Source organism: Strix uralensis, chromosome 6, assembly GCF_047716275.1.
Source record: "Strix uralensis isolate ZFMK-TIS-50842 chromosome 6, bStrUra1, whole genome shotgun sequence".
Taxonomy (NCBI): domain Eukaryota; kingdom Metazoa; phylum Chordata; class Aves; order Strigiformes; family Strigidae; genus Strix; species Strix uralensis.
Window position 1 is genome coordinate 27,492,859 of NC_133977.1, and position 13,488 is coordinate 27,506,346.

The 13,488-nt window shown below is 65.1% G+C and overlaps 1 protein-coding gene across 4 annotated transcripts in view; it reads right to left on the minus strand.

Moving 5' to 3' along the window:
- Positions 1-13,488, minus strand: part of SPEG (striated muscle enriched protein kinase) — a 39,907-nt gene that overhangs the window by 3,203 nt on the left and 23,216 nt on the right. For all 4 annotated transcript variants that reach the window (XM_074873408.1, XM_074873406.1, XM_074873407.1 and 1 more), the window contains 27 exons: positions 12,579-12,839; positions 11,124-11,282; positions 10,803-10,992; positions 10,426-10,655; positions 10,142-10,261; positions 9,643-9,747; positions 9,324-9,530; positions 9,073-9,196; positions 8,487-8,659; positions 7,567-7,679; positions 7,182-7,350; positions 7,005-7,098; positions 6,441-6,641; positions 6,236-6,296; positions 5,958-6,035; positions 5,627-5,799; positions 5,495-5,521; positions 5,100-5,252; positions 4,844-4,886; positions 4,680-4,748; positions 2,366-4,547; positions 2,103-2,255; positions 1,915-2,031; positions 1,664-1,831; positions 1,272-1,394; positions 912-1,076; positions 30-720 (listed from right to left, as the gene is read on the minus strand). In XM_074873408.1, the coding sequence (XP_074729509.1) occupies positions 30-720; positions 912-1,076; positions 1,272-1,394; positions 1,664-1,831; positions 1,915-2,031; positions 2,103-2,255; positions 2,366-4,547; positions 4,680-4,748; positions 4,844-4,886; positions 5,100-5,252; positions 5,495-5,521; positions 5,627-5,799; positions 5,958-6,035; positions 6,236-6,296; positions 6,441-6,641; positions 7,005-7,098; positions 7,182-7,350; positions 7,567-7,679; positions 8,487-8,659; positions 9,073-9,196; positions 9,324-9,530; positions 9,643-9,747; positions 10,142-10,261; positions 10,426-10,655; positions 10,803-10,992; positions 11,124-11,282; positions 12,579-12,839 (6,349 nt within the window). The remainder of the gene's footprint in view (positions 1-29; positions 721-911; positions 1,077-1,271; positions 1,395-1,663; positions 1,832-1,914; positions 2,032-2,102; positions 2,256-2,365; positions 4,548-4,679; positions 4,749-4,843; positions 4,887-5,099; positions 5,253-5,494; positions 5,522-5,626; positions 5,800-5,957; positions 6,036-6,235; positions 6,297-6,440; positions 6,642-7,004; positions 7,099-7,181; positions 7,351-7,566; positions 7,680-8,486; positions 8,660-9,072; positions 9,197-9,323; positions 9,531-9,642; positions 9,748-10,141; positions 10,262-10,425; positions 10,656-10,802; positions 10,993-11,123; positions 11,283-12,578; positions 12,840-13,488) is intronic.

A 13,488-nucleotide genomic window follows, 5' to 3' on the forward strand; every position in this document is an offset into this window, starting at 1 on the left:
GCAGAGCGTCCCATCCCACTGCTACTCACCTCGCCTTCTCATCCAGGAAGGTGTATGGCTTCTGGGGGACGCCCTGCCGCAGCGCCGTGCTGTCTTTCACCCCTGGGACCCCGCTCTCGGCTGAGGGCTCCTTGGAGGATGGGGCAGGGGGGGGGGGCTCCTGCACAGGGGGTGATGTGGGGGGCATAGAAACGAAGGAGGTGACCATGTAGGGGGGCATCTTCCTCGTGGGTGCGGCGTTGGAGGTGGGAGAGAGCGTGGTGGCTGAGGCAGGGGTGGTCGACACTGGGGAAATGGGGGAGAACTTGGAAGGAGACAGAGCCTGGGGTGGGGGGGACGTGTCCGTGGGGGGTGCAGGAGAGCCCTGGATGGGGGTGTCTGTGTGGGTCGAGGCGACAGTCCGAGGAGGGGTGAACATCAGCTCCGGGGGCATGCAGACGGTGATGTCAGGTGGGAGATCAGGGTCCGGCTGTGACCCCTCCTCACAGGGCGCAGGGGGCTGGAGGACCCCGGGGGAGACATCCTCCTGCACTGCCCCATCTGCCTTCTGCACCTCTCCCTTGTGCTTGGGGGGTGGTGTGGTGGGGGGGGCCCCTGTGGTCGGTGGCTCCAGCTGCTCCACGGGTGTCTGGGTCGACCGGCTGGAAGCCACCTTCTCTGGGACAGGGACAGGGACAGGGACAGAGACAATGACGTCCTTGGCTGGGGCAGCTTGGGCATCTGCAGGGAGCAAAGGGAGGTATGAGCCAGGCAGGGGTAAGTCAGGAGTGGGGTGCAAGCACCTCCCCATTCCCTAAAGCCCTGGGGGGAAGATCCCCTGGGATTCCAGGACCCCCAGTGCATCTCAGAGTCTGCTCCCCCACAGCCAGATCCACGGCTGCCCCATGTCCCGTGGGACAGGGCTCACTGACCTGCCGCCTCGAGGTGCACCTTCCCTGAGGGGGTGCTGTAGGGGCCCTGCCCGGCCTTGTTGACACAGGCCACCCGAAACTTGGCAGCGCTTCCAGGGGGCAGGTCCGTCACGTTGAAGTAGCAGTCGGCGATGCCGGTGCTGACAATCTTCCACTCGTGCTCCCCTGCCGGCGCGGGGGCAAGGTGAGGCGAGGGCAGACCAGGGGCAGCCCCCTTGTCCTCCACCCCTGACCCGGGACCCCACTGAACCCTCCAGGGGACCGCAAAGACACAGGGCACTTCTGTCCTGGCTTGGTGTCCCCGTGGGAGCCCATCTTTCTGGCTGCAGCTCTCGCGGGACGGGGGGCAGTCCCACGTACCATCCAGCCTGCGCTCCAGCGTGTAGGTGCAGGGGGCTTTGCTCTCCGCGGGCTTCCACAGCACCAGCACCGTGTTCTTGTACTTCTGGGGGATCTCCGGGGTGCCCGGCCGCCCGGGGAGCCCTGCAAGGGGACAGGCAGGGTGGGCTGGGTGCCTGGCTAGGGGCAGGGCAGAGATGCTGTGCCATGAGGGCAGCACAACATGTGGACTCAGAGATATTGGAAGTGCCCATGCAAAACCAGACTGTCCCCCCTCAGAAGTTCCAGTCTCTTGCAGATGCGGAGAGCAGAGCTGAAGTGACCTGCTCCGACCGGTCCCCAGCCCCGGGGTATGTTGCCTGGGTCTCTGTCCCCGAGGTCGTCCCCCGAGGTCCCCCCCCATGCCTCCTTACGTGCCACAGCCAGCGTGCAGGAGCTGATGGCCGTGCCCAGGGCATTGGCAGCTGCACACTCATACAGCCCCGCATCCTTCCTGGAGACCTTGGCGATGGTGAGCATCTGCCGGCCATCCTTGCAGGAGACGACATTCAACGCATTGTCTGGCTGCAGGGACCTCTTGTCTGAGGGGGGGGAACAGAGGAGAGGGATGCTACAGTGCCCCCCTGGCACCCACCTGCCAAAGCAGTGCAGGCAGCCCCCCCACCTTTCATCCAGAGGATCCTGGGGGTCGGGCTGCCGGCAGGCAGGCAGCAGAGGGTCAGCGCCTCACCCTCCAGCAGCACCTGGTCCTTCAGCTTGATGTGGAAAATGGGGGGGAAATCTGGAAAACAGAGCGGGGGTCAGGCTGGGGCAGCGATGCGCACCCTTCGTCCCATCCCAGGCTGCACCTACCTGACTCGCTGGGCGCGTGCAGCCGGCCGGTGATGGGTCCCTCCTCCCGCAGCAGGCTGGAGGGGATGCTGGGCTGCGAGGCCACCTTCTCCTTCTTGCTCCGCGAGAGCCCCCAGCGCTCCCAGCGGGACCGCTTCTGGCTCTCACCCCCACCTGCAGGCACCCAGGGCAGATGAAATCTGGGCCAAGCTAGAGTGGCCATGCTCACTGTGCCCAGCGTGGCTGGGCCACCAGGTGCTGGCAGGACCCCCCTCGTCACTCACCTTTGGCAGAGGCAGAGGAGCGAGTGCTGTCCTCCGAGCGCAGGGACTCAGAGGAGGGTGCGGGTGCTGGGGGGGGGCCCGGCCTCAGGCTCTCCCCCTCAGAGCTAGTGCGGCGGAGCTCCCTGGGCCCCTCACCCTCTGGGCGCTCGTCTGACAGGCTGCGCAGCCGCGCAGAGACCCGCTCCACCGTGGCACTGATCTTCCTCCGCACGGTCACCACAGGAGACTCGCTCTCCCCACCGCCCCCGGGCTCCGACCTGAGGCTCTCTGAGTCCCTCCGGTCCTTGGAGCTGCCCAGAGCCAGGCTCCAGGAGAAGCGGCGCCCACTGGATGGGGTCTCACCACCTCCATCCTCCCCCCTGCTCTTCTTCCTTTCAGCAGGCGGGGTCCGCCTGAGGAGCACAGACATCCTCCGGAGGAAGCCCCTGTCCTTCTCCACCTCGTGCAGGTCCTGCACTGACTTGGACTTGGCCGCCAGCCCGGTGGGCCGGTCCCTGCGCAGCTCCAGGGGCACGCCGGCTGGAGTGGGACGGTAGATACCCTCGTCGGGGGCTGGGGGGCTGGCCAGGTGCCGGTCCTCAGAGCGGGAGCGGGTGAGAAGCTTCAGCCCCCGGCTGAGCGATGACTCCCGGCCCCGCTTGAACTTGGCCTCAAAGACCTCTTCCGAGTCGATGTCCTGGATGAGCAGGGAACTGGAGGAGCCGGTGGGCTTCACCTCCCTCCTTGATGTCAGTGCTGGTGCTGGCACGGGAGGCTCAGCAGGAGTGGCCAGTGGGGATTGGGGGGTTTCTTCTGTGGCTGGTTCCCCACTTCGCACGGCTCCCATGGCTTGCATGACCTTGGCGTAGGAAGATGTTTTGGGGGTTTGGGCGCCAGGAGCCAGGGGCTGCAGTGGGGTGGGTGCTCCCATCCTGGCAGCCCCCTCCCTGCTGGCTCCAGCGGCCTTGGTGGGTGTCTTCTCCTCCTGTCCCCTGGCCATGGGCTTCTTCTCCATGGTGGCAGCCGCACTGGCCCCGAGCTGGCCACGCTCCTCGGGGATGCGTCTCCTCCCCAGGGCAGCCTTGGTGGCGAGGGCCCGAGGGATGGTGATGTCTGCCATGGGGGCCGTCGGTGGGCCAGGGGCATCCAGTGGTGCTGGGGGCCGGGTGTCAGAGAGGGCAGAGAGTGAGGGGGACTCCTTGAGCCGCTGGGCCTCCAGGCAGGCCACTGGGATCTCCAGGGGGGCGCCGGAGCGGCGGTGCCGGACGACAGGCTCGGCGTCCCCATGGCTGAAAGAGCTGCTCTTCTGCAGCCGGTGCTCAGGGGGGAGGAGGCGTGGTGAGGTGGCCTCGCTGGAGGCTGCCCGCACCAGCCGTGGCACTGCTGGCACTGGCGGCTCCAGCCGGGTCGGCCGCGGGACTTTCTTGTCGGGGCCAACCCCCAGGGTCTCCAGGAGGGGACCCCGCAGGCCACTGACCTTGCCATCCCCAGGGCCGCCCCGCAGCAGCCGCTGGCGCATCAGCTCCAGGCGCTGGGCATGATCGTCCTCCCCCCAGACCCCCTTCCGCCGCGGCAGCTCCATGGAGGCCGCCTTGGCCAGGGCATGGCAGGGGTCCCGGCCCACCTCAGCCCCCTCCTCAGTCCCCTTGGGCTGGTGGAGCAGCAGGGCACTGTCAGCTGAGCCACCTCTCTTCAGTTCTCCCCGCCGGGCACTCCCCGGGGACTCCAGGCTGGAGCCTTTCCTCATGGCTTTGCGGGGGTACTCTGGCCGCTTCTGGGCTTCGGGGGCTTCTTCGTCAGAAGAGCCAGGTGCCTCCGCCTCCACGCACGGCCGCCGTGGCCCAGAGCCTCTTGGCCGCTTCCCCAGGGCCACCCCGGGCTTTCCCGTGCCCTGGCTCTGCCACTCCATGGCAGAAACATCCCCCGGAGTGACTCCCTCCAGCCACGGCCCCTCAGATGGCCCAATGGCCTCATCGTCTGTGGGGATCTCATTGAGTGACATGCGGGAACCAGAGAACTCCACCTGATGCGGCATGGGGATGAAGGGCAGCTCATCCAGGTCGTCTGAGTCCGAGGAGGATGACAGTGCCGGTGACTCCTTGAGGTGCCGGGGCACAGCAATGGAGAGGTGGTTGGACGTGTCCTCCAGCAGCTCCGGGATCGGCCGCAGCACCATGTTGCACTTGTAGCTGATCTGCGAGCGCTGCAGCCGGTGGAGAGGGCTGGATCAGGCCCAGGCAGGTGGCATGGCATCATCCTGCCCAGTGCACATCATCCCATCCCACCCAGCACACAGCCCTGCCTGCCCCCCTCCCTCCCCAGCTCCTGCCTTCACCTGCCATTTCCGACGGGAGAGGAAGAGCTTTAGGTGATCGGTGCTGATGACCTTCCCCTTGGCCAGCGTCTGTGGGGCAAGGGGACATTGGTGTCCCACAGAGCCTGCAGCAGGCTCAGGGGAACCCCGCTGCGGCTGGGTGCTGGGTCCCTGCCCAGGCTCACCTTGAACCAGGGATGCTCCAGGGTCTGCTCCGCATTGGGTCTCCTGTGAACCAACACCACCAGGTGACAACCGCCTGGGCTGGGGGGCTTTGGCCAGCCCGAGGAAGGGCAGGAGGGTCTGGCTGCCTGTGCTGCACCCCAGCAGGGCTGTGCAGCCAGCCTGCCCTTGGGCACCCCAATGCACAGGGGCCCCACTCTCCCTCAAACACAAGGGTCACACCAGAGGGGCAGGGGACAGGGAACTCGCAACACTCACAGCCTGTCGTTGACCAGCACTTTGATGACGAAGCCCTTGGCTTCCCGGGTGAGCCCCTGGAACATCCTCTCCTCGAAGGCCACGTTGTAGTTGCGGATGTTCATCAACGTTGTCTTGTCATTCTCCCCCACAAAGGGGGAGATCCCCGTCAGGCTGCCAAGGAGGGGACACTGTCATTGGGCCATGGGGACATGGGAAACAGCATGGCAAGTACAGGGGACCGAGGACGGCACCCCGGACCCCAGCGCCAGTGCCATGGGGAGGGCAGAGGCAGGAGTGGCCGGGGAGGAAGCTGATTTTGCAAGGAGTGATGTGCATGGCCACAGACCCAACACTGCAACTGGCAAGGGGGTGGGAAGGATGTCCCTCCCATGGGGGCCCACTAGGGCACTTACCAGAGGTAGGCGATGACTCCCACGGGCCTACAGAGAGGAGAGTGTGGTTACAGCAAAGCACAAGCCCTCCAGGGTGCCCAGTCCCTCCCGGCATAGTGGGGACCCCACTGTCCACTCTGGGGCTGCCCTTACCAGATGTCAGTGACGCTGGAGACGGGGCTCTGGTTGACAATCTCAGGGCCCACGAACTCGGGGGTGCCATACTTGCAGTACTGCGGCTCCTCAGGTGTCAGCTCCTGTGCATTGCCGAAGTCACAGATCCGGACCTGCTCGCTGCTCGAATCCGCCATCAGGAGGTTTTCTGGCTACAGGACAGCGTGGGGCAGAGGGGAGCTTGGCAGGAGGCAGGGGCTCCCCCCAGGGAAGGGATGTCCCCTGTAGCAGGACTGAGCCCCCTGCAGTGTGGCAGGAGCCCATCCCTGCAGATGCAGGGTGGGAGGGGGCCGGAGAGCCCCGCACTCACTTTGATGTCCAGGTGCAGGACGCTGTGCTGGTGCAGGTAGCAGATCCCCTCCAGGACCTGCCGCATGTAGGACCGGACCTGCAAGAGAGCAGAGGGAGGGGGGGGGCACCCTGAGCATGGGTTGGCCCCACGCTGGCCCTGTGCAGAGGCGGATGCGGGCTGTAGCCCCCTTTGTAGCCTGATACAATGAGCGTTGCATGTCCCTGGGCTGGGACAGACCCTGGTGTTCTCAGGCTCCCTCCCTCCCCCATCACTTTGCCTCCCCAGGTTTCACCCACCTCAGACTCGCACACTGAGGGCTTCCTTGCCATCCTGTCCAGCAGCTCTTCCTCGGCACAGCTGGGACCCAGTCAAGGAGCACAGAAACTCCATGTCCCACTGGGCCCTGAATCCTCCTGGGCACCCAGATCCTCCGTACCTGCTCTGCCCCTACAAAAGCCTCCCCTCCTCCCCCGCGCTCCCGGAGCAGAGCCTGGAGGATACAGCTCCATGACCATGATGACAGCATTCTTCTTCTCAAAGGCGTCATGGAAGAAAACGATGCGCTCGTGGTCCAGCTGCGAGAGGATGTGCAGCTCCCGCCGTGCTGACTGCTTGGCCTTGGTCCTCCCAGGAACAAACTTGGCAGCAAAGTCCAGCCGGCTGCTCTTCTCTGTCACCCTCCTCAGGTAGGAGAAAGCCCCCCTGCGATGCGGCAATAGGAGCAAGGGGGGATATGAAGGTGGGCGAGCAAGAGACCTCCCTTTCCCCGAGCAGTTGGGGCAGGCGCCCACTCCACAGGGAGTTGCCTGCAGCCCTGGCAGCTCTCCAGAACCATCCATGGAGAGACCTCAGGCCTGGCTTTGCTCCGGCCACCCTGGCTCCCCACCCTGAGCTGGCACCAAAGCATCCATCAACGGCTGAGAGCAGCCCCAGCACATCAGGATCTGGTGTACCATGGGGCTTGGTCCCCACCAGTCAGAGCCCCAGGGTGCAGCTTGGCTCCAGCACCCTTGTCCCTGGGGTGCCCGGGGTGCCCCACTGCCCACCGCACTGGTGGCCCCATACCTCCCAATCTCCTCATGCACATCGTAGTAGTCGGTCAAGCGTCGCGCCTTGTGCAGCGCCTCCTCCTCCATGGTGGCATCAACAGTGGGCTGGGCTGGGGGAAGGAAAAGCGCTGGCGGGGGGCAAGCTGGGCACCCAGGCTCTGCCCCCCAGGGCCAGGGGGCTGGCCGGCCGTACCTGCCCGCACCACCAGCTCTGCCTTGCAGGAGACCTCCCCGGCCAGGTTCTTGGCCGTGCAGGTGTAGACGCCGCTGTCGGGCTCAGCGGCGCCCAGTACCACCAGTGAGCACTCATTGTCTTCATACACGAAGCTCAGGTGGCTGCTCTCCTCCAGCAGCTCCCCGTCCTGGGGGTGACAGGGGCATCAGAGTGGTCTTGTCCCATCCCTGACCAGCTCCCAGCACCCCTGACCTTCCCCATGGATGGGACATGGGGCACATCCTGCATCACTGGGAGTGAACCCAACCCCAAAGGCCCAATGCAGTGATCCAGGTGCGGCAGTGGAGGGTGTGGGTCAGGGAGGGCTGTGGGTCAGGAAGGGGGTGGGGGGGTCCCAGCCCACCTTGTACCACATGATGTCCGGCAGCGGTTTCCCCTCCACCACCACAGAGAAGCGTGGCGTCTCCCCTTCCTGGGCATCAATGTCCTCCATGATGGACTCAAAGCGTGGTGCCTCTGCCAAGAGACAGGGCATGGGGCACCATGGGGCAGTGCCACCCCCCTGCCACTGGCATGGGGTGTACGGCTGTGGGGCACTGCAAGGAAGTGCCAGCCCATGGTATAGGGGCATGGAGCACCATGGGGCAGTGTCACCCCAATGCACAGGAGAGCAGGACACTACGGGGCAGGCCACCAACGGCATGTGCCTGCAGCACTGTGGGGCAGTCACCCATTGGTGTGGGGCACCATGGGGCAGTGCCATGCACATGGGCATGGGGCACTGTGGGGTTGCATCTCCCCCTTAGATATGGACGTGGGGTGCTGTAGGGCAATGCCACCCATGACACCTCTGTGGGGCATTGTGGAGGTGTCCCCCATTGCTCTTGGCCACAGGGTACTGTGGGGCAGTGCCACCCCATTATATACGGGTATAGGACACCCTGCAGCAGTGCCACCCATGGCACATGGCTGGGGGATACCATGGGGCAGTGCCACCCCATGCACATGGTCACTAGGCACATGGGACACTTCTACCCAAGTCAGATACGGGTATCAGACACCTGGCAGCAGTATCAACACACGGTTCATGGGTTTTCAGTCCTGTGGGGCGTTGCCACCCTATAGAGCAGTGTCCCCATGGCTTAAGAGTATGGAGCCATGCTATGGGGCAGTGCCCTCATGGCACATGGGCATGGGGCACTGTGGAGCCGTGCCACCCTGAGGGGTAATGCCTCCCCACCCCCAGCACATGGGCTTGGAGCACCGTAGGGCGATGCCACCTCCTGGCAGAGGGGCACGGCGCCCCGGCACGGAAGCACCTACCTGCGAGGTGGAGGCGGAGGGTGCAGCAGGCAGTGCCGTGGCGGTTGCTCACCTCGCAGGCCAGCGGCCCCGCGGCCCCCCGGCCTGCACGCAGCAGCCGCAGGCAGTGTTGGTCGTCATCCGCCATCATCATCTCGCACATGCCCTCCTGCTCCCCCAGCACCTGCCCGCCCCTGTGGGCACACCAGCTGCCACATCACAGCCCCACAGACAGCCCCACACCCACTGCCCCTCTGATAGCTCCCACTTACAGCCCCATGGCCACCTCCTGACCCACAGACAGCCCAGGCCCTGGCTCCCACCCCGCAGCCCTCGCAAACAGCTCACACCCCATTGCTAGCTCTGCCTCCTGAACGGCTCACAACCCTTAGCACCCCACAGACAGCATTCCCCCCCAAAAGTAGTCCCTGCCCCATTCAGCTCTTCACAGCCCTGGACATCACCCTTGGGTGTATGCCCAGCCCCAGGGAAGGACCCCCCACCCACCGCGGGCTGCATGGGGACCTGTTGCAGGAGTCCATCTTTGTGCACCCTGGGGGGTGATGCTGGGCATGGGGCAGGTGACTGGCACAGCACCATGTCCTACCTCTTCCAGGTGACGGTGGCCTCCACATGGTTGATGGTGATGGTGATGGAGGCTGGCTGACCCTCCACTACATACACCACATCTGGCTTGTCCAGGATGACCGGGGCCTCTTCCAGGTAGGGACCTGCCACACGCATCATCACCACCACCTCCGGACCCCACGTCGCCCAGCCCTGGCCAGCTTACTACCCCACTGGCGACAGAGACCCCTCCACCCCAGCTGCCCATCCCCTCCCTGCTGCCCCTCTCACCCCGGTCCAGGAGTTGCACAGGCCCCACAAGTGGGGACGGCTTGCTGTTGGTCTTGGGGGTGGCGGTGATGACACGGAAGAGGTACTGGGCACCCTTGGTGAGCCCGTGCACTGTGTAGGTGGTGTCCCTCACACCAGCCACCAGCACCAGCCACTGCGTTGTGCCCAGCACTTGCATTTGCACCACATAGGTCACCGAGTCGGGGTCTGCAGGGGGGACAGGGTCTGTGTGGATCCTCCAGCACAGGGTTGGTCTGTGCACCCCATCACGGCATTGCCCACCTCCTGCCCAGCCCCTGCCCATCCCCAGCCCCCTCACCTATGGCGGTGTCCAGCCACTTGGGCTTGTTCCATGTCAGCGTGATGGCTCTGCCAGTCACCAAGGCCACGGTGGGGGGCCCGTCTGGGGGTGTCGGCACCACATCTGCGTGGGGAGGTGGGCAGGGGTGTGAGCATGGCCACTGCCACAGCTCCTCAGGGCATCTGCCTTATGCCCCGGGAGACACAGGCTGGAGGGGATGGATGGGACCAGTGACATCGGGGGCTCAGCCTGGCAGCCCCTATGGGGATGGTGCTGCCAGCAAGTCCCATGTGGGACCTGGGGCTGCAGGGATGGGTCCTGACCCTGCAAGGTGAGGACTGCCCAGTTGACCCCGCTTTTAGGTTGGATTAGAGACCTCCTGAAGTCCCCTCCAACCTGAACTGCCCTGCCATCCTATCACCCTAGGACCTCGCTACAGGGCCACGAACCCACTGCCCCGGGGCACAGCCTGGCAGCGAGTGGCCACACATCGCCAGTGGTACCCGCTGCTGCTTACCAGTGACATAGAGGTGTGCATAGCACGTGGCCTTCCCCACTTTGTTGGCGATGACGCTTTTATAGACGCCAGCATGTGCGTGACTGACAGCTGTGAACACCAAGCGATGGACATCCTTATCTGGGGAGGAACAGGGGGACATGGGTAAGACCCCGCCAGCCAAGTGGTGCAGAGCTCCCCTCCCTGCTTCACGGGAAGGTTTTGGGGGTGATGCCTCCTCCTGGGGTGCTGCGGGCAGGGCAGGGGGACCCCAAGGAGGTGAGGAGGATGGCAGGGAGCCCTACACTGCATCATCTTGCGATCGTCGGTGCTGTCGATGCGGGAGCCATTGTGGAACCAGGTGATGGAGGGGTAGGGCAGCCCGGCCACCTGGCACTCCAGCACGGCCTCCTTCGACTCCACCACATCCAGGTTGTGCAGCGGCTTCAGGAAATCGGGCATGGTGAAGCACTCTGCCTCTGTCTCCACCTGCTCTGGCTCCTCCGGGATGGATGGCATCTTCTCCAGCTTGGAGCTGCAAAAGCCCACACACACTAGTGGCAGGAGAATGATGCCCCCAGCCCAGCCCTGACCCCAGGCTTTGCACAAGCCCATTGTTCCCCAAATCCTGGGGAGGAGCAAGCAGGGGGGATACAGATCCCAGAGACTCCCCGACTCTTACATCTGGGAGGCAGCAGATGGCCGTGGCTCCTCAACGTAGAGCTCAGCAGAGCACTCCACATGGCCGTGGGCATTCCTGGCAGTCACCGCGTACTGTCCCTCATCCTCGGGGCCCACGTGCACGATGACCAGTGAGTGCAGCCCCCCCTCCTGCTGAATCCGCATGTTCTCCCCTTCCTGCACTGGCTGGCCTGCATGGAGACACACACCAGCATCAGCATCAGCATCAGCACCTCTTCCAGCCCTTGGGTGCAGCCCCCAAGGGGATGGGAAGAGGTATCCCTGCAGGGCCCTGGGCAAGGTCTCTGGGCTTGGGGGTTACCAAAATGGGTCCAGGTGACCGCTGGTGGGGGAGTCCCACTGATCATGCAGTCGAAATGCGCTGTCCGTCCTTCCACCACGTCCACATCCTCCAGCTTGCGGGTGAAGAGTGGCTGCACGGAGGGCTGCACCGTCAGCCGGGCGCTGCAGGTCAGCTCATCTGAAAGGAGAGAGGGTAGGGGTGACCCCCCACAGCACGCATGTGTGCAGGGCAGGAGGCAGCCTGCGACCCCCCCCGGCTGCAGCCCCAGCAGCCAGCATGGTTGTAGCCGAGTATACCCGACGGCCAGTGGGGGCTGAGGCACTGGGTGCCAGGCTCTGTCCCTGCACGGGGCAGGGTACAAGTGTTTGCAAGGTCCCTGTGCCCAGGGCTGGGGCTCTGCTGGCAGCAGGGTGCCTCTTCCCTCCCCTCACAGCAGTACAGATGCCAGCAGCAAGGTGGGGTGGGAAGATGCCCTGTCCTCCCCCTAGGGCAAGGGATCACGGCTGGCCTAGCCCCTTGGGGACAGGGTGATACTGAAGCAGAAAGCACCAGCACATGCAGCACCCAGGGGCAGCGTGGGGATGGGCGCAGGCTGGGTGCTCCAGATGAGGAGGTGTGCAGCAGGGACTGCTTAGCACTGATGGTGTCGTTGCCCACCCCGGGTAGGGATTAACACCATGCTCAGGCACAGCCTCACCTCCCTGCACCCAAATTTGCTGCTGCCCTCAAATCCCTGCAGGCATACAGCCTCCGCCATGGAGGGATGCATGGGCACCAGCCTCAGGGTGCTGGGAACGCTGCTGTCCCCTGCTCCCACCACAGCCTGGGTTACTGCTGAGGGGCTGCCCGGGCAGGCTGGGAAATGGGAAAGGGACCCTTCTCTCTGTCCTGCTGTGGGGGACAGATGCTGTGTGCAGCATGCACAGGCCCAGGAGGGTGTCAGCGCCATGGGACAGAGGCCAGGTGCTGCTGTTCCTTAGCTGCCACCAGTGATGGCTTGGTGGGAGAGGGTGGGTGACCCTGACCCCCTGCCCATTGTCCCTGACACCTCCCAGGCCTGCAGAGACAGGTCGGTACTGGAACTGGGTGCGCAGAGGCTCTGGAGCCAGGGATCAGGGATAGCTGGGCTCCAGGCTGCATCCCACCAGCGCAGCCACAGTCCCAACACATCTCCTGACATTTCTGGGAGCTGCATGCATGCCTGTGGAGGAGCTGAGCGGGGTGGGACAGGGCTGCAGGGCTCAGGGTGCTGAGGCCCGAGGACTGATGCGCACCAGTTTTCCCAGCTGGGGGAAGTTCCCCAGGTCCTGGAGCAGCAACCTCTCCCTGTCCCCACCTCCAGCACTCAGTCACATCCCAGGGGGACCAGAGCCCCAAACCCAGGGGCAGGGGGGGCTCTCCACCTCCAGCAACCCCCATAGGCCCAAGTCCCAAGCAAGACCCGCCCCGGGGAGCTGCGTGACTGCCGCTTACCTTTGGCGGTGCTGAGCTTGCAGGTGTAGATCCCGCTGTCGTCCTCGTGCACAGAGGTGAGCAGCAGCTTGCACTTGCGCCCATCAAAATGCATCTTGCATTTGAGCAGGGCGGGCTGGAGCAGCCGGCCCCGGGACAGCCAGTCCACGTCCATGTCTGGCGGGCCAGCCACCAGGCACTCAAAGAGTGCCAGCTCCCCCGCCCCGACCACCACGTCCTGCAGGGGAACCACGATGGCCAGGGACTGGCACTCGGGGCGAGCTGCCCGGGAAGGGGGGAGAGAGAGAAAGAAAGAGAGACGCGTCTCAGCAACTGAAAAGCAACCATGAGAGGTGGCGGGGATGGAGCGGGGAGGGGACGTGCGGGGCAAGGGGGCCATGCGGGGAAGGGGGCCCGGTGCAGCGGGCAGGGAGTGCAGCAGGGAAGGACGGGAGGGGGCGGGGGGGGGCGGGATGTGGAAAGCAGAGCTGAGCGGGGGAGGGGGCCGGGGGTGAGGAGAGGTGTCCGTGCCAGGAACACACCACACAGCGCTTTACCAAACAGATTTTATTAGAGCTACAAAAAAAAAGGGTCACGGCCTCGTAGCCCGCCCCCCCACCAAGCCCCCTCCCCGGAGAGAAGAGACCCGGAGCTGGGGGGTGCTCCGGGCAGACCCCGAGCCTTGGGGCTGCGAGGGATGTCTCACGGTGGCCAGTGGCCGCCATGAAGCCAAAGGGGCCAATGCTCTCCCTCTCCCCTGCAGCTGGGGCAGGGTGCCCCCCCGCGGGGGTCCCCGGGGTCTCCTGTCCCCCATGCTCCGAGGTGACCGTTGCAGAGCTGCCACCGTGCCGCAGCCCCTTCCCTACAGCCCCGGCCGGCACGGCGGCGACCGTGGGCTCAGCTCCCTGCTCCCCTTCCCTGGGTAGCAAGG